Source organism: Fusarium venenatum (genome assembly GCF_020744135.1).
Source record: "Fusarium venenatum strain MPI-CAGE-CH-0201 chromosome Unknown EDB82scaffold_4, whole genome shotgun sequence".
Classification (NCBI taxonomy): domain Eukaryota; kingdom Fungi; phylum Ascomycota; class Sordariomycetes; order Hypocreales; family Nectriaceae; genus Fusarium; species Fusarium venenatum.
In genome coordinates this window covers 2,227,900-2,251,182 of record NW_027072132.1, presented here as the reverse complement: position 1 = coordinate 2,251,182, position 23,283 = coordinate 2,227,900, and the positions used below count along the sequence as shown (strand labels likewise).

The 23,283-nt window shown below is 48.4% G+C and overlaps 6 protein-coding genes across 6 annotated transcripts; 2 read left to right on the top strand and 4 right to left on the bottom strand.

The window, feature by feature from the left end:
- Nucleotides 1–3,525: 3,525 nt before the first annotated feature.
- Nucleotides 3,526–7,894, bottom strand: EDB82DRAFT_303565 (uncharacterized protein). The gene is made up of 4 exons (XM_065607436.1): nt 7,449–7,894; nt 7,290–7,390; nt 6,856–7,242; nt 3,526–6,799 (listed from the first exon to the last, which is right to left on the bottom strand). Exons 1-4 carry the CDS (start codon nt 7,733–7,735, stop codon nt 3,708–3,710), a joined length of 3,867 nt encoding a protein of 1,288 aa, XP_065463275.1. The 5' UTR covers nt 7,736–7,894; the 3' UTR covers nt 3,526–3,707.
- A 155-nt stretch (nt 7,895–8,049) lies between these two features.
- On the top strand, nt 8,050–11,357 carry EDB82DRAFT_513051 (THO complex subunit 1 transcription elongation factor-domain-containing protein). Its single transcript, XM_025737600.2, has 5 exons — nt 8,050–8,745; nt 8,796–9,551; nt 9,604–9,774; nt 9,831–10,730; nt 10,788–11,357. Exons 1-5 carry the CDS (start codon nt 8,467–8,469, stop codon nt 11,145–11,147), a joined length of 2,466 nt encoding a protein of 821 aa, XP_025592444.1. The 5' UTR covers nt 8,050–8,466; the 3' UTR covers nt 11,148–11,357.
- On the bottom strand, nt 11,126–13,055 carry EDB82DRAFT_303520 (domain found in IF2B/IF5-domain-containing protein). The gene is made up of 2 exons (XM_025737599.2): nt 11,856–13,055; nt 11,126–11,800 (listed from the first exon to the last, which is right to left on the bottom strand). The coding sequence occupies exons 1-2, from the start codon at nt 12,831–12,833 to the stop codon at nt 11,513–11,515; spliced, it is 1,266 nt and encodes a 421-aa protein (XP_025592443.1). The 5' UTR covers nt 12,834–13,055; the 3' UTR covers nt 11,126–11,512.
- A 1,142-nt stretch (nt 13,056–14,197) lies between these two features.
- Nucleotides 14,198–15,971, bottom strand: EDB82DRAFT_479904 (cytochrome P450; the record flags this gene model as incomplete). The annotated part of the gene is made up of 7 exons (XM_025737596.1): nt 14,198–14,366; nt 14,427–15,066; nt 15,119–15,244; nt 15,305–15,308; nt 15,361–15,504; nt 15,557–15,587; nt 15,643–15,971. The coding sequence occupies 7 exons, from the start codon at nt 15,969–15,971 to the stop codon at nt 14,198–14,200; spliced, it is 1,443 nt and encodes a 480-aa protein (XP_025592442.1).
- Nucleotides 15,972–16,225: 254 nt separating this feature from the next.
- Nucleotides 16,226–17,163, bottom strand: EDB82DRAFT_302475 (uncharacterized protein). Its single transcript, XM_065607435.1, has 2 exons — nt 16,938–17,163; nt 16,226–16,873 (listed from the first exon to the last, which is right to left on the bottom strand). Exons 1-2 carry the CDS (start codon nt 16,966–16,968, stop codon nt 16,656–16,658), a joined length of 249 nt encoding a protein of 82 aa, XP_065463274.1. The 5' UTR covers nt 16,969–17,163; the 3' UTR covers nt 16,226–16,655.
- A 2,057-nt stretch (nt 17,164–19,220) lies between these two features.
- Nucleotides 19,221–22,719, top strand: EDB82DRAFT_479903 (uncharacterized protein; the record flags this gene model as incomplete). Its single annotated transcript, XM_025737594.1, has 3 exons — nt 19,221–20,312; nt 20,703–21,642; nt 21,689–22,719. The coding sequence occupies 3 exons, from the start codon at nt 19,221–19,223 to the stop codon at nt 22,717–22,719; spliced, it is 3,063 nt and encodes a 1,020-aa protein (XP_025592440.1).
- Nucleotides 22,720–23,283: the final 564 nt, after the last annotated feature.

Below are 23,283 nucleotides of genomic sequence, written 5' to 3'. Positions count from 1 at the left end.
AAGGGGAATTCGGTGCCGCTCGTTCGCGATGCGAGAAAGTGGTGGTGTTTAGATAATTTTTTTTGTGGGCGTCGAGGGAGAAAGCGGAATAGATGGCGCCGGGGCCGGGACTCGTCGAATTGTTCGAAGTTGCAGGCGGGGCAACAAGAGTCGTCAACGAGAGGAGACGCACAAGGTTTCCTCTTTTTATTTTTATTTTTTTCGGGGTGATGGGTGAGAAAAATAATACCTCAATCTCAACAAAGAGATCTCGAGAAAAGACGCAGCGGTATAACCGAAATGCGGCTTGCTCAAGGAGAGGTTGACGACGGAGTTCAAGGAATGAAGTCGTACCAACGATGAAGAATAGGTAGGCAGTCAGTCAGTTGGGAGGCGAGACAAGCTACGATCCTGCGTGGCGACAGAAAAAAAATCGAGGAGAGGGGAGATGGTCTCTGTGATGATGGTATTACACAGGACGGAATCCAATACTGAGTCTGGTTAGAAATAAAGATTTTTCCACCGGACCAGGGAGGTTGAATTGTTGGTGAGGATTTTAGAAGAAGCCAGCAAAAAAATTTGGGCAGCAGTCTATGATAAGGATGGGGGAAGGGGCGAAGGGAAGGGCTTGTTTTAGAAAAAAAAAACAAGATTTTGGGTTTTGACACTGTACGCTCAGAGCGCACACAAGGGGCTATGCTTTGAGGTTAATCACTGTCAGCAGCCCATTAAGTTTGCTGATGTAGTGTTGCCAGGCTGCATATACAGTGTCAGCATCTGCCAAGCAACCGGCAATCCTACACTGTCCTAGAGACATCCCACGCTTCATTATTATTTTTCTTTATCCTCTTATTTTTTTTCTGTATACAAAGTAACCCAGCCCAATCCCTAGTTGGTTGGTTAACTAACCTAAGTAGCCTATCCATTCATTCGCCAACGGAGACCATTCAACCTCTACCTACGTCAGTCTAAGTTCATCCCCGTGGGCGAGGGCACACTAGAGGTTATACATAACCTAATAGCCTGCCTGAGGAAGTTTGATAAAAAGCTTCCTCCTACCATGGCCTGAGATGGCATATGGGTTGCGCAGCACAACCAAAGTTACGCAAGACTAAAATTTACCAGTGGCGGTCAAAGTGTCGGCCTACCCCAGACGGATCTACTGACTACCTAGGTAACTAACGTCGACCCATGCCTGAGGATAACAGTTCTGGTTGCTTGTTGAATCACTCATTGGTGTTGCAGTGACTCTTTCTTTGGCTCTAACTGATCATCATCACATGCTACCTAGTTACTCATTATGGCATGGGTGACAGACATGACATGCATACACAATATTCATTTGTTAGCAGATGCCCTATGCTGTTCAACAAGTCATCGGCAATATGTGATCGCATAAACTTTGCTTTTATCTCTTATTAAATTAAAACTTACACATCTATCAACACATCATTCCATGCTGCTGGGCTAGCTAGGGCATAGATAACTCGGATATTTAACCCGCGGGCCCGGTCTGTCTGTGCTGCGTCTCGTCTCCAGAAATGATTCATGGATGACTCTAGTTCCTCACCCTCAAATCTGGTCATTGGTAGGCAAGTCCAGAAAAGGAAATCCCGAACGGAACATGCTCGAGGTTGATAGGGTGCAGTAAGTGTCCAACGGCCAGCTATTCATTCTGTAAAGTATTTCTACATAGCAGACGGCACATCAGAAGATATCAAACAACGACAAAAGTGAATCACAATGGAGTGGAGTGACACTGATAGCAGCACGCATGGGCCAGGCAGGCAGGCACAGGCATGGGGGTTCGATGTCAAGGACATGCGATTCAGGTTTGAAAAGGAGGATATTGGCTACTCTAAGCAACAATGTGCTACTATGGCAGTGTGAAGCAGGCAGTACGTAGCCCAACCTGAACAAGGGCGAGATTTTTCATTGTCACATATGCCCAAATTGCCAGTCCTTCGTGTTTCCTTTTCTGGATAATAGAAGTGGAGCGGCCAACACCATTAACATGAGCAATGATGCTCGGATGCCAACTCATACACAGGCTGCCAGGACAAGGTAACGTTATTAGGGGCGAATCTAAAGGGGAAATATTACGCAGTCAAGAGAAACGTTAACTCTGTTTTTATCCGAATTTTCGATAACAACAAACCCCAATAAATCTTAATGTCTGGCTCAGTTCTGCCTGAAAACATAATCTTGCCTCGCAATCTGCAGCAGGGCGCTTGAACTGTTTCGCCCCTTCGATCGGTTGCATTGTTTAATCTGTTACATAGGCACATAGGAGGTAGGTTGGGCATAGACTACGTGCCCAAGCAACCAAGGTAGCGGTCGGCCTGATCTGATATCCATAAAACATTGTTTTGCTTCTTCTGTCAGGTCTGAGCACTCACAACCCCATCTCTTCGCCAATCTATTTTTGTTCTCTCCATATGGAGCATGGCCAGTCTCTGTTTACACTTTAGTCACGCACAGATAATGTTTTCACAAAAGGAGTCATCAGAGACAAGACTCTGCCTGCTTCTTGCTTATATTGTATTACATGTTTCCAGTCCTAGTCTATATTCTCAAGGAGTCATATCCCCTGCAAACTGACCGTTGCCTAATATGTGACTAACCAAACAGGCATAGTACAACTATTATCATTCCAAGACAATAAGTAGCCGCATAAGATGAGACATTGGATGCCCTGCGTTATACTAAAGGATGGGCTACAGACACTTTCGTAATCTCCCAGCTTTGTCACTGTTTAGCCATGCCTCGTTTGCTTGTCTCCGTCTCGTCTTGCGGGATCATGAAATGTAGTTCATGACCTTCCGATCGTCCTACTTTACATCATGGCCTTATTAAGTTAACAAACACATCAATGTTGCTCACATGGTTAAGACGAAACGCAATCAACGGAATAGCAGGAACCGGAGGTACGCCCTGTAACGATGACCATACTTTCAGTGGCGTCTGACGACGGCCAATAAAATTATTTAGACACAAAGTTGATGCTATTTTTTTTTTTTTTTTTTGCCGTCATCAGGCTGTTTCTTGAAGAGGTTGCACTGGCTTATGATAACGGTAGTTTAAACGCAGGTGATGTTTTGATACGCTAGCTTTAGATGTATAAATTTTGTAATGGACCTGTGCGCTGCGAAACCTGTAGAACTTGTTTCCCTCCTGGGTCACCCAGCAAAGGACAATGGACAATATACTGGTGTTTAGCTAGCAGGTCGGTTCACTCTCCCTCCCGAACTTCCAAGATATCTGCTTCAACATCGTCTTCTTCGTCATCCTCTTCACCATTACCGTATTCTCCTTCTCCGTTCTCGAACTCCTCTTCAATGATGGGTTCCCCTAGCTCCTCCTGAAGCTGCTTCATTTTCGTCTTGGTCATTTCGAAGACATACTGGCCCAGGTGCTCGACTCCTTCCATTGGTACCTCGCCTTCGACTGCGCCGGGCTCCTCTGTAACTTCCCTTGGTGTAGGCCAAAGCTCCCCTGTTACAAGCATAAGCTTGTCTGGCCTCTGCAGTAACAAGTCAAAAGCGGGTCGGAGTTCAGGGCAGGCCTCAAAGACCTCACGGCGACCAAGGATGTACAGTCCAAGTCGTGCTCGGGACAGAGCTACCGTCATGCGTCGCACATCGCGTAGATAACCCACACGCGATGTTCGGGTAAGTGACAGAATGATATCTAAAGAAGTATGTTAGTTAAGGAGCGGAAATCAACAATTAGCCCATGTACTTACAATCGTTCTGCTCGCCCTGATATTTGTCAACCGTAGCTACCGCCTTTGGCAGGCCAAAAACTGAATTTCGGCCGCATCTGTGAGACAACACATCCTTTACGAGAGCTCGCTGGCCAGCATAAGTTGTGAGAATGGTGATCTTCTCGGCGGGATATCCGAGGAGACGCATGTATTGGAAGATCGCAACTACGTACTCGGCTTCTCCTAGATTCTGAATGAAGTGAGGCGTAGGTTCAGCCTCGCCCTGACCCTTGTAGTCAGGCACATTGATAAACTGATAGTCGTACTTAAATCCAGCGTTGGCCTTGATAAATTCGGGACTTGTCTGCACGGTGGGGAGGTTATCGAGCTTGGGGTAACGCCATTGGTAAAGGCTCGCTATCGATGCACGGGCACGTCCTTGTTGGTCGAGGACGACTGTCGGCACGCCTAGTCTGACCAGTCTCGAGAACAGTGATTGTTCAAGGTTGGCGTAGTGACGGAACGCCAAGCTCTGGATGACTGGGGAGTTTTGGAAGTGGTCTCCACATAGAACAACTCTTTGAAGGCCCATCTTGCCGTTACGAGGTTTCTGCATAGCCAAAGGCAAGAATGTCTCGATTTCGGTTACTTGAGCAGCCTCCTCCATCACCACGTTGTCATACTGGAAGCCCAGCGATGCAATCTCACCTCTTCTAATAGCGGCGTGTGTTGTTGTCATTGCAATGATACGAGCCTCGCTGGTTAAAAGGTAATTTGCCTTGTCGCGGTCTCGTCGAAGGATCTCGAAAGGAAGTGCATCGGCCAACTCTAAGAATATCTTGGAAATGTGACGATAGCAACCCTTGGCTACCTCTAGAGCCTGTTCTTTGTCTCCCTCGGGGGAGAAGAGAGGCTGGGGGGCATCAGAAAAATATGCGTGGAATGGGAAGGCTTCCACAATATCAGAAACGGTAGAAGCATTGTCACTGGCGACTAGTTGAAACCTATTCCATGCAGGAACAACATAAACGTTGTTAAAATATCCAGCCGTCTCGGCCGAATTCTCATGGGCTCCCGGTGCGCCAAGGCTGGTTGCTAGCTTCCTCACTTCGAGAAGATAGCGGTCTCGGTTCTCTAGGAAAGATTCGACTCGACCATGTTTGCTGAAATTTCCTTCTGTATCAAGGTCTTCTTCACCGTGTCCCAGGCGCAATAGATGTCGCTCATCGATATCCAGCGCAACGATCTTCGTAAATAGTTGGTTGAGGGCCTGGTTACTATGTGCGAGTAATAACGTCTTCTGCTCAGGATAGTTGTGGTAAATGTTGTTGATCACCTGTGTGGCTACATCTGTTTTGCCTGTGCCAGGGGGACCAACAATGACGGTCAATCCAGGCTGAGTGCCGGAGGTGATAGCCTCGATCTGAGCGGGGGTAAATCGCACTGAGTTGAGCTTTGGGTTATCAATGGGATATGGCCCATTGCTGGGTGGCTTGTAACTTGACACCTTTAACGTCTCAATTTCAGCGATAAGGGCAGGGTCAGCATCTCGGCGTCGCTTTTTGGAAGGCTTAGTAGATGGGGGTTCGATCTGTTTCTCGACAGATTCGAGCACATACGGTGGCCCAAAGCTTCCAGAAACATCATCGCCCGGGTCGATGATCTTGCCAGGTAGACTCTCAGCAAGATGCTGCCAGTCAAGAAACGTGTCCCTGAAGTCTACCTTGCGTTCGCGATTTGGTAGGTTTTTATAATAAGCCCCTGCTGGGTCGCCATAACCAAGGAACACCTCATGGAGCCATTCCGGCAGAGGTACATCAGATAGCACCAAATTCCGAATTGATTCTAGTACGGGCTTGAAGTTGTTCTCCCTCCTGCCTCGTCTAAGTAGTAGGTTGATCTTGCCATACACATCAGGCTTCCCAGCGGCCGCCCGCTCAGCATCTTTGCTATAAGCTTGAGGGTCGAGCTTGAGCTGGATGCGACGCTTGCTGTCAAGAGTTCCAGCTCCATCTCGAACCTGGCGACCCTTATCGTCAGTGATTTGGTGGATTTCAGCCGTTCGTACAGTAATCACACCCAGTCGCTCAGATTCGGAGAGATTCTCTCCGCCATTACCGGCAGACTTTGTGGGCGATGGTTCGACTGCAATGAGGAAAACAACATCGTCTTGCCTGAGAGAGTCCCATTCTCTGCGAACGCCTTCTCCTAGCCGCCGGACGTCGAATGAAACCTCAGCGCGTACCGTTGATGGTTTGTCGTCTCCCACCAGAGGTGGCACAACCTCCAGAATAGCCGGTTTCGAGATGGGTATAGCCATCTTTGAAAACCCCGCGAAATTGGTTTCATCTGATCGCTTCGACTCAGGACGTAAGCGCCGTAGGGCAGTCTCGATATCTTTACGAACTCCGTAGAAAGACTCGCATCGGTAAAGGACAAGAGCTCGCCACAGAAAGTCGCCCACGGAGAGATATTGCAGATTGAGTTTAGGCAGAGCCATAGGATGCGATCCGTCGTAAGACTCGGCTTGTTGAAAGCTGCTGTCAAACAAAGTCTCTTCTGTTGGCGCCAGACTCATATGTCGAGCAGCCTCTTGGAACGTTTTCCTGCGCTCAAAGTTGGACAGGACAACTTCTAATAGCAGCTTGCGGTCAATGGGGAGGCTGAGGCTGTCAGGGTATACTGTTCGGAAACCTAGCAGCGAAACCAGCTCCATAAGCTCTTCGTCTGTCAAGGGCTGGAGCAAGGCCTCCAATTCTTGCCTCTGGTCAACAGCGCCATAGTTGGACAAGGCTAAGACAGTCAACTTTTCTCGGAAATGTTTCAAGGCAGTGCGTTGCAATTTTGCAAGCGATTCGCAATGCTTGTCATATGCCTCTTTTATGCTGTATTGAGCACCTGTCTGATTATTGATGTCGAAGAAAGTGAAATGAGATAGGAGAGCTTGTAGGTCGCGAATCAGTGTATTCTCCTCATCATTAAACATTGGTGATAATCTTGCAGCAGGTATTATGTGTAGATCCTGGACCAAGGCATTGACATAGCGCCTTGTCGGAAGTTGGCTTTGGAGATCAGTGAGAAACTCGGTGAACCGCTCGCAGTACAACACTTGGTCTATGATGTTGTTAGCTGTTGCCACATGCGATAGAGAATTCGTCGAATTTACTTACCTGCTTTACTATTTTGCGTGTAAAGCAGACCTAGGAAGTCAAGAAGGAGTGTATAAAGCCAGGACCGTTCAAAACGTAGTCGCGCCTTGTTTTGCTCATCAGCCGCGTCGTATCGCTTGTGCGCAGCCTTCCAGGCCTTTCGTAGATGAGGAAGTTGCTCGAGGCTAGCTTCACGAGACTGTTCGGTCGACAAGTTGTGCCAGATCCCAATCGACACAAGAGGGGCGCATTCCTTTCGGATAAGAGTGCAATCGAGACTCTGGAATGCATAGATGAAGAAACACAGAAGTTGCGTTCGAAGGGTAACAGATAGTGTTCGATCGATCATCATGGACAAGAGTCGGCGAAAGAGGGAAGAAAACTCGGCGGGTCGATCCTCGAAAAGCGCTGGCAACGGTTAATAATAGTTTCACAGGATTGAAGAAGCTACCTACTCCATGTCGCAAGATGCTCCCGGTGCTTGACATTTGTGATGAGCGCAATCAACAAAACGTGAAAATTGGAAGCTTCTTCATTGTAGCCAGGCCACAAATAGCTAGACAGTCATTTGTTAGCATCTTGAATCCCAGGGCTTCCTGCCGCGACATATATACCTTTCTAGAGCCTGCAGACTCTCAAGAAGCAAGAGAGGCTTGTACTGGAAGCCCTCGCGTTCGAGTACATCCCAGATATGCTGCTTCAGAACATCGTTCTTGACCTTCGGCTTTGCAGGCTTCTTGCCGGACTTCAACCAATGCTTTCGCGCAAGTTGAACGAACTGATGTTCCTCTTCCTCTACCTCCGCTGGGGTCGGCCGGCCATCGGTAGACTTGGGCTTGGGTTCGCTCTGTTGCTGCGCTTTGGCGGCGCCGCTGCCCTTGTGTCGTTTCACGGTTGGCATTGTCAAACTACCGTATCGTCATAGGCCTATCAATTATTCGTGTCGCTCATGAGATAAGGCAGAAAATGCCGGAAAGTCGCGTGGCCGAAGTATAAATCAAAGAGTTAACGAAGCTCGAGTTTTCGAGCTTGGATCCGATCCTAGACGTCTAAAGTGACGCCTTCTCAAACAAACAGTTCGGTCCCAAAATTTCAGCCTCGTAGACCCACGCGACGCGCTGAATGGGCCCAGTCACAGAAGATGTACCGACAGGGGTTAAGATACTTGTATCAGAGCGGATTTCCATTGGGGTACCAGAAAAGTTAGCCGCTGGAAGCAACAGAGATGAAATTAGTAGATTGGCCTGAACCACTTAAACCATACTTCTTAGGCTATTTATTTTTGTACTCTCACGCTCAAAGGTCAATGTTTCTGCTCCCCACAAGACGTTGTTGCACGATCAAAGTTTCTGTATCTCGGAAATACATGCACGTCGGTCGCGCGCCATCTCAGCCTTCTCGCTTTCAATATCCCAAAGCTCAACTCAATGAACTGACAGATCAAAGAAATCATACTTTTGCCAAACTTATAAGACGGTTCAGACTCACAAACTCGACGACAAACTTTCTTGCAAAACCGCGACCTGAGTCACACGCCAAAGAACTCAGCCTTTCATTTTATTGAGCTTCCTGTCCCACCCCATGACAACCTCGACCTACAATCATCTTCAACGATTGTCATAGCCTCGCATCATGGCAGCTCAAGATACAGATAACCCGGCCGCTCCGGCAATTTCCGCCTTCACAACTCTACTGGAAGATCTCCTTTCTCAGGCAGAGAGGTCGAAACAATCTGCGACTATCGAACCAGCATTGCGCAAGTCCGATTTCGACGACCTTTCGGGACGAATCACCACAACTACAGCCGAAATTGCCAGCCCAGCTGACGAGAGCGTCAAGCCAGCGAACGACAAAGGTCAACAGTTCGCCATAATAGAAACTGCGGCCCGTAACATATTTAGTCATCTTATTGTGAGGCTCGACTCTCCCTCGCGATCCGCGCCTTGCGCTGACCTAAGTAGGCGACAACTACCATCGATTCCCCCAATTATGTCAAAGTGTGGAATCTCCTCGACATTCTTTCGATTCTCTCCGACGATGGCCAATGCGACCCTGCGCTCTTGTTCTGGCTAGCCGAGGAGCTTCTAGACAGCCAGACTATTGCTGGGTGTCGTAAGATCTTTGATTTCCTCGAATCGAGACGAGAACGAATCACAGCGAACCACTTCAAACAGAAACAGTTGATTATTCTCCGAACATGTAACGAATTGCTGCGACGGTTGTCCCGTGCAGAAGATACTGCTTTTTGCGGCCGAGTCTTCATCTTCATGTTTCAGAGCTTTCCGCTCGGGGATAAGAGCTCTGTGAATCTTCGAGGCGAATACCACGTCGAAAATGTCACGACATACGAGAAAGTGACTACCGACGACGATTCCAAAATGGCTTTGGATGTGCCAGACGAGCAGTCAGAGTCAAGGTCCATACCCAAGTCAACAGATTCCAAAAAGGAAGATAAGGAGAAGCCTTTACCGACCGACGAGCTATACCCACTGTTCTGGTCTCTTCAGGAATATTTCAGTCAACCAAAGAAGCTTTTTGAAACGAAAAATCTGTCGTCCTTTAAAGAGAGTCTGGCGGCGACGATGAATGTTTTCCAGACAGTTCATAATGACTCCAAACGGAGCCTCAAGCGAAAACGGGAGACTGGCGAAGAAGATGAGGGTTCTAATGCTTTCAACCCCAAATACCTCACCAGCAAAGACTTATTCGACTTGGAGGTAGCATTACACACGTTTCTGTCTACTTGGCAATAGCTAACGAATACTATAGATCAGTGACCTATCATTCCGACGGCACATTCTAGTGCAAGCTCTTATTATTATGGATTTCCTTCTTGCACTATCCGGGCAGGCACGAGACAAGCTTGCAGAAACTTTGCCAGCCACGGCCAACATAAACAAGGCTGTCATGTATGGCGATCAGGTGTTGAATGAAGAGGATGTAAGCATACATTTGGAAAGTCGCCGTATTAAGAAGCACCAATTAACTTTTAGCAGGCCAAATGGGCGAGTGACATGAAGAAGACTATTGCAGATTATCTCCGTCAGGGGCCTGATGGACCATACTTTTATCGAATGGTGGAAACCGTCCTGGCTAGGGATAAGAACTGGGTTCGCTGGAAGATCGAAGGCTGTCAACCCATCAAACGCGATCCCGTCGCAGCGCCTGTCTTTATAGAGGCGAAGGGCAATGTTCAACGCTTGGCCACTAGCAAGCGGTTAAGAGCAGTCCCAATGGGTTCTGTCTCGTTGGACTTTCTCAGGGAAGACGACGAGGAGACAGCAATGGGCCGGCTCAAGGCCAAGGAGAGGTATGAACTTCCAGCGCTTGATGCGTTCAAACGAAAAATTGCCGACGACGACTTTGAGATTGAAATGCCGACAAACGATCAAACAAAGGCCGCTGCTGTTGCTGGCAAGGCTAGCAAGAGTTGGAGAGCTCTACGAATTGCGGCGCGGACAAAGCTTGCCGCATTTGACAAGATTGAGGATCCTAAAAAGATTGGCATCGTTTTTGAGGAGCTCACGGAAGCCGATGATGATGCGGATGCTTCTGAACCTACAGCCAGTGATGAGGACATGCCCACAAACCGAGAACCCATCATTGTCTCGGGTATCACAGGTGTTGGCTGTTCAGCAACCATCGCCAAGTTGATGGAGGAGAGGAAGGGTGTTTTCGCTACTGTTGTCAGACACACTACACGGGAACCGCTCGACGGTGAAGTCAACGGCAAGACTTTCCACTTCGTCAAGCAACAAGAATTCAACCAACTCCGCGATGGCGATCGTCTGATAGAATCAGGTACTCGCGATGGGGTTGATTATGGAACAAGTTCCAAAGCCATCGACGCTATCACAGAGACGGGCAAAGTTCCCATAATCGAGTTGGACATCGAGGTAAGATAACCATGACAGTCAAAATAGGCATACCGAATACTGACTGGCTCCTCATAGGCTGCGCAGTACGCCAAAGACATGGGCTTCGAAGCACGTTACGTGCTCATCAAGGCCTCAACTCCCGAAGCGCTCAAGCAGAGACTCAAGGCTTCAGGCGAGGAAGACTCTACCACCCAAGAAATACTGAAGAGACTACCGACAGAGCTTGAACCAGGAAAGGTAGACGAGCTATTCAACACAATTATTGTCGACGACGATGAGCAAGCAGCAGTTAAAACTCTTGGGGACTATATCTACGGGAAGGGTGAGACTGAGCCTGCTGGAGAGTCTGGCTCAGAGGACACGGCTATGAAGGAAGAGGATGAAGCAATTGCTGATGATACCGAGACAAAGGAGGCTACAATGACGGATGCGTAATGCCGAGGTGTGCATACGTGGATAACATGTACTTCATAGGTTAGTGTTTGGACGTATTGGCAATTGACGAGATGATACCCCGTCAAACTGGCACTTTATACCGTTGGATTTCATGTATGCCCAAGCATGTTCAAAACAGATTATTTAGAGAACAGGAAATCGAGACAGAGGCGATACTATTCGGCTTAACACCTGGATACTTTGGCACGAGTTTCGTAGTAATAACAGCAAAGTGGAATTGAACGATATGGGTCACAAACAGCACCAGACTAAACTGCGCTATTAGCTATGTGTAGTTAAATTTGCAACGTACACTCCCTCCACACAGACAACACGACATGAAGCAATTCAAGGGTAGGAGGAATTTACTCCTCGTCAGAAGACTCCTCCTCTGAGTCGGCCTCGGCGAGCCAAGTCAGGAAGGGCTCAGCAGCCCTGCGAACCTTCTTGGAGGTCGAGATGTCAGTGTACTTCTTGCTGGCCTTGGAGCCCCACTTAGTGACAACCTCCTCGCTGATCAAGTCGTGGTGGTAGTAGAGCTGAAGAATCTTGACAATGGACTGGAACATCTCAGGGTGGTCGGCAGCAAGAGTGCCAACCAGGCGCTCAGTGCCTCCCAGAAGAGCCCTCTCGTGACGCTCAGAAGTAACAAACTAGAACAAGTTAGTGTCCAGGGACATAGATGGGGGTCAAGATGTTAGAACGTACCTGCTTGAGCATGCTAGCACGCTTGGAAATTTGAGCAACAATGTTCTTGTCGAAGATGGTCTGAACGAGAACAAGAACGGTGCGGTGCTTGCTCTCGATACCAAGTTCCTTGGCCTTGACATAAATGTCGATCGACTCGACTTTGTCGATGCCGCCCTTCTCCTCAGCCTGAGACTGGATCCAGTCACCAAGCTCATCGTAGATAGTAGGACCACCCTCACCATCTTCGTCATCATCATCGCCAATGTTAAGCTTCGCCTTGAACTCGCCAGGGAGAGAAGCCTGACGGGCCTTGACGGCTTCCTCACTCATATCAACAGCCCATTCGTGCTCCTTGACTTCGTTCTCCTGAGCGGCTGCAGCAGCCTCGGCTTGAACCTTTTGGAACTCATCATCACTGCCAGCATCGTCGTCGGCGTTCTCGTTAGAGCCGTTGTCAGAGGCTTCGTCACTGCCACCACCGCTAGTGCCATTGGCAGCATTGCCGTTCTGTCGAGCCTTCTTGGCAGCCCTACGCTCAGCCTTATCCTTCTTGCCCTTCTTGGGCTGGTTCTTGAGAATAAAGCCACTGAGCTTCAGGCGAAGGTCGACGTCACTGATCTTACCACAAGCTTTGCAGTCGAGGGTAATGTGATCATCCTTGATAACAACATCGGTCTCGGGGTTCTTGCACTTTTTGCAGAGAACAAACTTGTTGATGAAGCCATCGAGGTGATCCTGAAGCTTGGGAGCATCGTGGGCACCGTTGATGATCCAGCGGTCGTCCTTGGGATCGATGTTGGTTTGGGCACCAAGTTCGAAACCGAAGTACTTGATGACGTAGGAACCGGGACGGGCGAGTGAGGCTGCAACGCTGCTGAGGTTGACAACGACGGTCTTGATACCGTTTCCTTTGCCTTCGATCTTGGTCTGCAGACGCTCCATCTTGTAACGATAGAAAGCATCGCTAACATCGCGGCGAACGTTGACGAGAGCCATGATGACGGTATTGAATAGTTACTGGGTAGTAAGTAAAGGTGGTAAGGCAAAGCAGGTAGGCGAGGCTAGTAATTGGTATGGTCGTGAGATGACGAGGATGTCATGTATGAACTTGATAGCACAAGGTAGTTGAGGATGGGCGGAGCAACGAGGGTTTCAGTGCTCTTGATGATTTTTGATTGTCATGTGGCAGGCCGGAATGATGATCGGATGCTGATGGTAATGCATAGACAACTATAGTGTTGCTAAGTTTCAACCGTCGGAATTGATGTCGGGGCTACAAGGCTTTCGCGGTATGCGAAATAACTGCAGCTTAAAGAGGTGTCTGAAGACGGAGTGCTGGTCGTGCTGATACATAAACAGCAGTGTCGCTCGGCGGATATATGTGTTCGGAGAGGTACCGATTACGAAGAAGCAAACGATGACCGAGGACAAAAGGCGCTCCTAAGCCAGCACGATGGGCAGGAGGGTGCGAAAGAAAGCAGATTCGAGAGGCGAGTGGGTGAACAATGCGCGCTGCGACTGTGATGAGTCAACAGGCAAGACTGGGGCAAGTTGCGCTTTGCGCGATAGATAAAGAGGACGTTGGGTAAAGCAGGTTTTTCTGTCTCGATGAGATGCAGTGTGGTGTTGGAGAAAGGAAGAAAAAAGTGCAAGAGGAGTAACGACGTGAGTTAAGAAGGACAGACAAGTGAGGGGCCATGTTAGGGCCGACCGGCTTTTTTTTCTCTGAATGGACGCTAGAGAATGGGGCAAGCGGCAACCTGGGAAGAAAAAACCTGTCACAGTTTAGACAGTCACAACCTAGAAGCAGTCCAGGCTCCAATGGAAACTCATCATCACCTTCCTGGGTGCCTAGAATAAACCCGATCTAGGGGGGTTTAAAAGAAAGTTTAATATCTACGGATTAAAAAGAACAAATAGCCTTAAAATCTACTCTACTCTGAACTTAGATTGATAACTTTTTATTATGCCTCTTGTGCTTTCAGTGGTTAATATATTGACATCTGAGGACAACAATAACTCGAGGGATACCAGCTTACTGGAACTAAGTAAAGTCTTGCTGTGCATTGAATGGCCATGTTCACGCACGCCTTGAAGGTTTCGAATTTTGAAACCCTAGTAAAACTTTAACGAAAGATGGATTATTTGTGTTTTGTGTTTTTTGTGTTTTATTACCAGTCAATTCTGACTCGTCTTTATTTGCAACTATATCAGTTTTGTTAAACTTCCAATGTACATGATAGGCTACATCCCCTCGTCCAGCCAGTTACCAATTTGGCTTTGTAGTTTCCTATGGTGCTGAATGTATGACACGTATATTAGCATAGCACATGGTTATCGTCATATAACTAATGTCCCATTCAGTCCTTGACTGGCACAAACTTCAGGAGACATCGCTTTCCAAGAGGCCGTGACGAGATTAGCTGATCATCCATTATCATGGATTCACTCTTCATCGACTCATCTGGCTCCGTTTCGTATCGTGAATAGACATCCCGCAACAGCGTCTTCATCTCCACCATGGCAAGACTGCAGTGTTGTATCATTAGCATCAGGCCTTTCTCATGAAAGTCAACAAGTGTTACTTACTGCTTTCCAATGCATCCCCTGCCTCCACTTGAAAAAGCCCACTGATGCCGTCGTCGGTCGGCATCACCTTCGGCCGCCAACCATCTCTCTGGATAAAACTTGTCTGGTTCGGGAAACACGTCGTCGTTGATTCTGTGAACTGACATGGCCTGGCAACTAACCACAGTCTTTTCGGCCAAAGAAAAACCATCAATGACACGACCGCCCTGTGGAACATATCGCGGTAAAGACATGGGAATGGCCGGGAAACATCGTAGTCCCTCGTTCAGCACAGCGTCCAGCATAGGTAGTTCGTCAAAAGGTGCATCAGCCTTTCTCAGGAACTCTTCTTTCAACAAACGTTGATACTTGATTGATCGAGGCTGAGAGAGTTCCCACATCAAGAAGCACAGAACATCACCAGTCGTGTCAATACCTGCAGCCATATGGTCGAGACATTCGGCAGCCATGTCCATGTTATCGAGTATGCTGTCCTTCTCTTTTAGTCGATTGAGGACAGTAAAGTTCGCAGCTCCATCCTGTTGGGCATTTTCGATAACAAAATTGTCGGCCAAGGGAATTGATCGAGGCTTGGCAAAGCTGGCAAGAATCTTTGATCCAAGGCTGTAAACAACTGGACTATAGTATTGGACCAGTCGATCTGTGTTTTGTGTCAAATGTGATGCTTCAACCCTTTGGTGACAAACACTTACTCTGTAAGCTGTCGTCAGCAGCAACTTGGTGCATCATCTCTTCGTCCTCTTTGTCCTGCAAGCAGTTGCTTCCATATGGATGAAACAGTTGATGCGTGACACAATCGCATGCATACGAGTGCAGTGCTGTATTTGTCAGTCAGTCGTAATATTCGATACATGTTTTGTCCCTCGGACAGAACTAACCTCTCTATGATATCAATCGTTAGTCATGATATTCAAAAACACATATTTCAACTTACAAAGACATCCGCCGTTCTATCAGGAGACTCGACGCAATGCTGGAGAAACTTGTTGGACCGTTCCTTAATACCGGCCAAAGGGGCTGCCTTCATCACGTTACTGTTGGCATACCGATCGCCAATCATTCTCCGTCGCTTTGCGTGCTTGTCAAACAATTAACCTGCGTACACTTCATAGCATCGCATGTGAACTTACGTCGCCTTTAACCAAGGTTGAGAACATGGTTCTATGTTATCCAGAGTCAGCATAACTAGTGTATCAACATGTAATAGCATTCCTACCGCTTGCCATAGACCTGAAAGAGATTGTAGAATTCCGTCTTGTCATATCCACTGCCACCGGAGCCATAAATCTCTTTGATGGCAGCGATTGACGTAAAAGAGACTTCGTTAGGCGCAACACGGACCACTGGGCCGTATCTCTTGTGAAGCTCATGAATATACACGGTACGGTTGGCGTTGAGTTCGTGCCATTTCAGTACAAGCGAGGTGAAGTTTGATACAAATGGGCCGGGGACCTTTGCTGTCGCTGAACAAAGTCGAATGATGATATGGGCAAAAAGGAGCAGAGCAGCGACTCCAGATATGAGGCTGGGTGATAATATGAACATGACGACGGTAAGATCAGGATATTGTGCTTGGGCTACGCAGGAGAAGGGGGAGAATCAATGTAACCAAACGAGCGGCATCAAGCTTCTTATCACGAAGTGGCAGGTATTGAAGATAAACGTGCTAACTCTGATATGACTCCAATCCCTCGGGTTCAAGTCCGAAGACTTCGTGTGGGGATGTTTCTACTGCGTAACCGAAAGATAAGTGCATTTGCTGTTACCTATTATCAAACAAATTACGCCCTGTGATTATCACTATATTACCTATTGGCTTGTCGCTGTCGCTTCTTTGTTCCCTCTTGAGTAAGGTCTTCTCCACCTCCAACTCTGGGGTTTCTAAGTGCTAATCTATATCCCCACACTTCATGACGAACGGGCCAGGCCTGGCCAGCTATGTGTACTTGTGTAAAGTAGTTTCCTTTCTGAGAAAGACATGATGTGATTTTATCAGTTGGTATTCCTAATATCCAATAGGCTTTTCAACCTTGTAATATAGCATCTCTTAACATTCTCGTAAGACTAGTTGCTACAATACGTGACTTGCTAATAAACTACCTGCCCTCATCCTTGAACCTCGGCAATTGCACATCATGACTCGACGCCCTATTAGATGCCATGACATTCAATGGTCTTTTGTCAGCTAAATGCATGCCAAGGGTCTGCCCTAACAGACGTTCCACACTTCTATAAGTCCTGTTTCTTGTCCTTGCCACCGTCTTGATGAGAGCCTCCTCCAAGCATGCCCGAGATCCAGCTCAAGCCTGGAATCTGCATTGCGGCTGCTGGGGGGTATTCTTTACCACCGATCTTGGTTCTTGGAGTACATGTGCACCACTGCGACTCGGGCACTTGATTGAACACTTGCTGAACATGGTTACCACACCCACGCCATGACTTCTTTGCTGTTATAGGAGGTTTTCATTAGTCTTGTGTAAGTCCAAGCTGTATGAAGCCCTAAAAACTTACAGCAAGTTGGGCAGGTTGCGCCAAAACACATGGTTGCAAGTTAAAATATTAGAGGTAGTAGTTATGAGACAGGTCGTGAGGTATCTATTGCTTGAGCAAAGAGCCTGTCAATTGTTTTTGACTTCTTGCAATTATGGGTCTTTGTAGTAAAATATCGTTATTTTATAATACCTACTATCGGATGCAAACTAAAGAAGATGCCGCTCTGGCGTGGTGGTCGCTGAATTAACTAATCGCCGCGGTACGAACACTTTTGGATGATCTTGCAATCTGGGGTTACCCTAGACTTGGTATGGGTTCAGGTTCAGCTTGAGTCAATCATCAGGGCTTTTTTTGGCCATCTACTGTTTGTGATTTCAATATGTCGTCTTTAATTCTGTACACCTAATAATGACTGTTCAGTATAGCACTTTTTTGTGACTTAATAATGGTTGTGACGGTGATGCGTATATAACTGAGCAACATTTGGAGCAAAACCCGAAATTTTTATCATGTATTTTGAGCATCCATGTTGCCATAAAATCTGACAACTAAAAGGAACAGAAAACATTAAACAGCTGGAAATATACGAGGTAAACCGCAGTACGATAGTCAAATGCTCAGCGACGTAAGAACCAATATTCTTCATCGCCACCTTGTATAGGTAGTATGGCTTTTGTCTATGTACGGATAGTGACACACTGAATGCCAATGCAGTAAGAAGCAAATATGCCGGTCTGACAGGAAGCTTGCGGGTTACTATTCATAGTATCACATCACAGGGTACGCACGGCTCACATGGCGTCCAGAAAATCGAATTACAAAATGACCAGCATTTACTCTGTACATAGTAGAGATTGAGAAAGCACTTGTGCCTAGGTACTCATATGAAGTCTGTAAACTTCCATCACTGCCTATACCTTCTCAATCGATGGCATAAATGTTCAAGACATGATAAACTTCCCTGGCCCGCATGCACCACACATCCAGAGCGCAGGATCAAACATTGAATGGATCTTAGCCCACAGACACAGCCTCCTCTAGAACGGGTCAGGCCCAGTTCACCTACTCCATCTCCGTTGGAGACAATGCCCGACAAGGCTGATGATAAATGGATGCGAGCAAGATATACGATCAAATTTATAGAACCAACAGCTCTGATAGGACGGGTTACTGCTGACACGGATGGAAAGCTTGGCAGTGGACGAACTTCTGCAGACGCTCAGCGTTTGCTGACCATCCAACTTTTAGAGGCATGCTACCTGACCTTGATACTGCAGCATATCTAAGGAATGAAGTAGAGATGATATCAAGAGTCTTGGCTAATATGGCAAATACTATCTACCTAGGTACACTATAACTAGAGCTAGCAAAATATCCAAACCATAAGAACTAGCAGCCTGGCTAATAGGAGCTATACACAAAGATCATCCGCCTTAGAGAGCAATTAGACATGATGGGCTAAAGGTCTTCTGGTTACAGCATCGTGATCTCGGCTGTTAACCTACCTCTATGCCTGTCAGCACATGTATGGATATAGCGCCACTATTTTAGAGGCTGTGCTGTAATCAAAGAACCTAGTGATATTGATTATCCTTGTCTCAACAGAAAAATCTATACCTACACAGTTCCATATTTACGAACAACCATCATCCACCGAGGAGTTGGTTTTGTCGACATTCGGACCTCACTCCAATGACACCTTAGTGAGTGGTAAGTTAGCACTGGTCACTACTAATCTAAGTGCTCTTTCAGCCCCAGGCGCCTCCCGGCTGCTACCTTAAGTACCCAATCCCACAGGAAGGGACCTACAATAGGAACCTGACAGGGCCCATGTCTTAGTAGGTGAAGTCCATAGCAGGTACCGAGGTGCCCTACCTGACGGATCCCTGGGGTTTTCGGTGTCCACGAGGAGTATGGAATGAGGTGTTGGACGTGCACTACGAATTGTCCATGATTGCTGTAATAATGTAAAAGTCGGGTTAATTCTGTTCATACACCCATCCCGTCTCGTCCGGTCCGTGGTATCCATCGCTACCTAAGGTACCTCCTATGGACCACCTTAGTAGCTTAGTACGTTAGACCTACAGATTGCCTACCTAGGGTTCTTTTGGACTGCCCCCGATTTCGATAACCCAACATTGGATCGAAATCATATCTCTCAACTCCCTCCATCCGGTCCGTCTCTCCTCCTCCGTCCTAAACAGCTTACCGACCTCGACACTTCTCTATACGCGAATATCTTCTCCTCCGACTTTCTTTCCTAGGTAGTCCGCCGTCCGCAACGACAATCGTAGTCGCAGTATGAGGAACTTCCTCGGAAAGCACAGCAACCGGTCATCGCATGCGCTCAACGAGCCGCGAACTCCGCCCAAGACGCCAGCGACAGCGACAGCGACGACGACGAACAACAAGAGCAACCAACCTCCCTTAACTGGCAGTGCAGCAGCACCTCAAGCTCAACCGACAGGCCACCAGCGCCAACCAAGCCATCAACCCCAGTCGCAGCTTCAACAACAACAGCAACAGCTCCAACAGGATCAACACTACCAAGTCCAGCAGCGCCAGCAGCTCATTGATGAGGCGGACTCAGCCTCCCACAGCGCCCACTTTGGCCACCCTCAATCTCACTCACACTCGCACAACAGCGCAAGCGCCAGCGCCAATCCCAGCAGCGCCAACAATCCTTCCACCATAAACCCCCATTCAGCCTTGTCCTCGTCTCATAACACCGCCTTCAGCTCCAGCGAATCCTTTGATTCCCAACAGCCGTCGCAACCGTCTCATTACTTGCAGCAGCAGCAGCAGCAGCAGCAGCAGCAGCAACCGACGTTACATCTTCAACATCCTCAGCAGCAAACTCAAGGTTCTTTGCCGCTATTGCCTTCCCCCTCCTCCGCTTCTGCTGGCGCCCCTCCCCCACCTCACCTCTATAGTTCACCCTCAGCTGCCAGCAGTACGACCGGTGCAAACGTTACCAACAATCCTCCTTTATTGCAACAGCAGCAGAGCTCCAACCTATCTAACGTGGCATACGATCCTCACCAACCCCAAGGCGAATTTCACGACCCTGGTCTCGGTCGCTCGCAGAGTGTCCGCTATAGCGCTACCGCACCCTACGATAATCAGAACCAGTCCGTTGACGACCTGAACCGCTACAGTCAAATTCTACCTCAGCAGTTACAGCAACAGCAACAGCAACAGCAGCAAGTGCAGAATCAAGCACAAGCAGCTCCTGCTGAGAAGCGGTCGACTCGAAAATTGATTAAGGGCATATTTTCTGGGTCCAATCGTGGGGCGTCTGACAGCCAGCACCACCAAGGCATAAGCATCGGTCACAGTAACAACCAATCCTACGATAACACTGGCGGCCTTGCACGTCGACCGTCCAAGCGGGTGAGCAATCCACCGCCTTTCCTTTTTGTTCTTAATCGTGCCTTGTTTTTATATCCCTATCGTTTTGTGTTGTTGCGACCCTGAACCCCCAGTCTTTCTACGCCGCCTGCTCTTCAGTCTCATATCCCCCCTCTCTCAGCCCAGCCCAACACCCAATCCTACTACTCCCAACTTCACTCCGCCTACCTCGTTCGCTTTCTCTTTATCCTTCTTACTTGGCATACCAACCTGCCATAGGCCAAGCAGCCACAGCCGTCGAGTTTAGTCTGTCGCCCTATCCAATCCCCTTTTTGTCTTCAGCCCAAGTCAACCCCCCCAGTCATTATTTCTAGCTATTATTGGCGCCAACTGCGCACGCCGCTGCCAGCTCAAGCTGAGCTCCTTTGACAGGTCCAGCAGCTGCCCGAAAGCAGCCAACGCTCCCATCTACCCCAGCTTTCATCTCGCAAGGGACTCGACGATATTAATGAACACTATATCACACATCAATCTAACGAACAATCATTATCGCAGACTTCACGAATTTCGCTCCACAACACCATTCGCCAAGTCACTGGTGAGGTAGACCAGCAACAACAGAAAGAAGACGTCGCATACCACCAGAGCCAGAACCAAAAACAGGCCCCGCTTCAGCAACCCCACGTTCAGTTACACACAGACGACCAACAACCGCAATCTGCCTACGAAACAAACGCATACGACCACCAACAAACGTCTCTCAACCAGCCGCAACAGCCCTACCAGTTTTCAAACGCCCAGCAGCAGTCTGGCTATCACCAGGGTGGGAACCACGGTGGAGAATTGAGATCAGTTCCCGCGCATCTGGGTCCTAGCACACAGTTTCAGAACCCTGAAACAGTCTCGCAGTTCTCGCATGAATCTCCTATCGCCGACTCGGATCAACGTTCAACCAATTTACAGTCAGCGACCAATTCGCCTGCTGTGAATCACTCTTTGTATATTCAACAACACGGCTCAACACCGAGCCTCCCTCCCGTCCAACAAATAACTCCCCAGCCACAGCAGCCGGGTATGGCACCACCCACCGGAGGACCTCCAGCCTCACGCCGTCCAGACTCGGACAAGTTGCGCGGACAAACTGACGTCCCTGGCGGCCCGCCCCCCACTTACCGTCCCGCCAATTCTATGAACAACATGAACCCGCTACCCCCCGTCCCGCCCCAGGCGGCTGGCCAGTCACAGGCATACAGAGGCGACCGCCCGCCTCCATTTGAGGGCCAGACGGTTGACCAGGGACGAGACAGCCCCCAACCTGGATCCGCTGTGCCAGCTGATTCTGGCGAAAACGACAAGTCATTCAAGGATCTGCGTAAGTCACCCCGGCAGAACCAAGAGCGCATACTAATTTGTTACAGTGACCAAATATAAGAATGTTAAGCGACTTTACTTTGACGGCAAGGCGCAGATCGATGGTCTCAACGGCCAAATCGTGCATCTTCAGAACGCTGTAGCCAATCAGCGCATGTCGCAATCGCGCACCGCTCTCGATGACAGTGAATACTCTACAAGGTTCAATCGACTCAATGGTGCCATCAACAACCTCTCTTTCAACATTCGTAAAGATTGGCGGTGTGTGCCCCAGTGGCTTGACAAGTATGTTAGCGCAGAGGCACTCAAGACCGGAAAGGCTGAGATGACGGCTGTCGGACGAGCAGTAATCTCACGGTGGTTAATGGAGGAGGTGTTCAACAAGTGCTTTCATCCGGGTCTGGACACGCAGCTAAGTCAGTCGCTCAAAGAGATTGAGCTTGGCATCCGAAGCAACTCATACACCCTGACTAGCCAGGAAGAATTTGATGCATTGACGAGCAAAATCGTGAGCTGGCGAATGACGTCGCTTGACGGTCTTCATCGTCAACTCAACTCGCCAGAAGCGACTGAGAACCGTAACAGCTTTATCGCCAAAACAACAACTAATCTGACGGCCTGTCTCTACCAATTCCTCAACACACCACCACCGCCCGGCGTGGACGGTAGCGCATCGATGATCGTGGAGCTTGCTGTGGGCATTGCAGCTAACCTTCCCCTAGAGAGTCGCGATGTGGCTATTTCTTACCCGCTGCCTGGAGAAATTGTCCAGCCTCATTTGATGGAAGTTGAAAAGGCGGCACTACCAGTATTGGAGGCACAGAAGGGAGAGGGAGATGGTGATGAAAAAGATGCTGACGACGAGAAGAAAGTCAAGACTGGTACGTTGAATAAAGCAGCTCCGCCTGAGAGCGGGAAGGATAAAGACTCCTCAAAGAGTATAAGGATGGATACTGACAAGGACACTTTTGTAGTCGCCCTGCCGAAGGATTCGAACAGGGTGCGGTTTGCAGGATTTATGGCGTTGGAAGTGCGAGGAAGGCAGGTGTTGATGAAGGCGCCCATCTGGACTCTGTGAAAGAAAACAATCGAGTAGATGAGAGCTGCGACAGGGGAACTCGAGGCAGAGAGAAAGAATCACCGTATATTGATCATCTTGGCTTTTGAAGGAAGTCGAGATCACATAAGGCGCAGGAAGATATCGAACCGAATCAACGAGAACTCACGCTTGGTTTGTGCAAGAGGCCAGACTTGGCATGGCAACATGGCCGAGGAGGCATAGATGTGATGATGGATTACTGGCATGACGGAGGATTGTGACGGTAAAGGATATGGACCGTTGTTTTGTTCTACGTACATTTTTGCTCCGAGATGAGTAGTTTAAGATGGTACAAAGTGTTTCTGCTGTCATCTGTCTGCATATATATAAATGAAGGCTACTAGAGAGTCGTGAAATGGCTCCTATTATTTGTCTTGATATGATTCTGGTTGACTTGGCTTGTGACGATCACCAACTGACACCATGGATGATCCGGTATGACGAAGATGGCATCACTTACCGCATTTGGTCTTGAGCCTTGCCTGAGGTGAAATGAGTCGAACCTCAACGTGAAGGGCATGATCCATGCTACAGAAGGCTGAC

What these genes read in the sequence shown, in the direction of transcription:
- EDB82DRAFT_303565 (XM_065607436.1), bottom strand. Translation starts at nt 7,735, where the DNA reads ATGCCAACCGTGAAACGACACAAGGGCAGCGGCGCCGCCAAAGCGCAG. An exon ending in GGAGCATCTTGCGACATGGA is followed by an intron (nt 7,243 to 7,289) that starts GTAGGTAGCTTC and finishes AACCGTTGCCAG; the next exon opens with CGCTTTTCGAGGATCGACCC. An exon ending in CACGCAAAATAGTAAAGCAG is followed by an intron (nt 6,800 to 6,855) that starts GTAAGTAAATTC and finishes ACAACATCATAG; the next exon opens with ACCAAGTGTTGTACTGCGAG.
- EDB82DRAFT_513051 (XM_025737600.2), top strand. Translation starts at nt 8,467, where the DNA reads ATGGCAGCTCAAGATACAGATAACCCGGCCGCTCCGGCAATTTCCGCC. An exon ending in AGGTGTTGAATGAAGAGGAT is followed by an intron (nt 9,775 to 9,830) that starts GTAAGCATACAT and finishes AACTTTTAGCAG; the next exon opens with GCCAAATGGGCGAGTGACAT. An exon ending in TAATCGAGTTGGACATCGAG is followed by an intron (nt 10,731 to 10,787) that starts GTAAGATAACCA and finishes GGCTCCTCATAG; the next exon opens with GCTGCGCAGTACGCCAAAGA.
- EDB82DRAFT_303520 (XM_025737599.2), bottom strand. Translation starts at nt 12,833, where the DNA reads ATGGCTCTCGTCAACGTTCGCCGCGATGTTAGCGATGCTTTCTATCGT. An exon ending in GTGCTAGCATGCTCAAGCAG is followed by an intron (nt 11,801 to 11,855) that starts GTACGTTCTAAC and finishes AACTTGTTCTAG; the next exon opens with TTTGTTACTTCTGAGCGTCA.
- EDB82DRAFT_302475 (XM_065607435.1), bottom strand. Translation starts at nt 16,968, where the DNA reads ATGTGTTTTGGCGCAACCTGCCCAACTTGCT. An exon ending in CGCAACCTGCCCAACTTGCT is followed by an intron (nt 16,874 to 16,937) that starts GTAAGTTTTTAG and finishes CTCCTATAACAG; the next exon opens with CAAAGAAGTCATGGCGTGGG.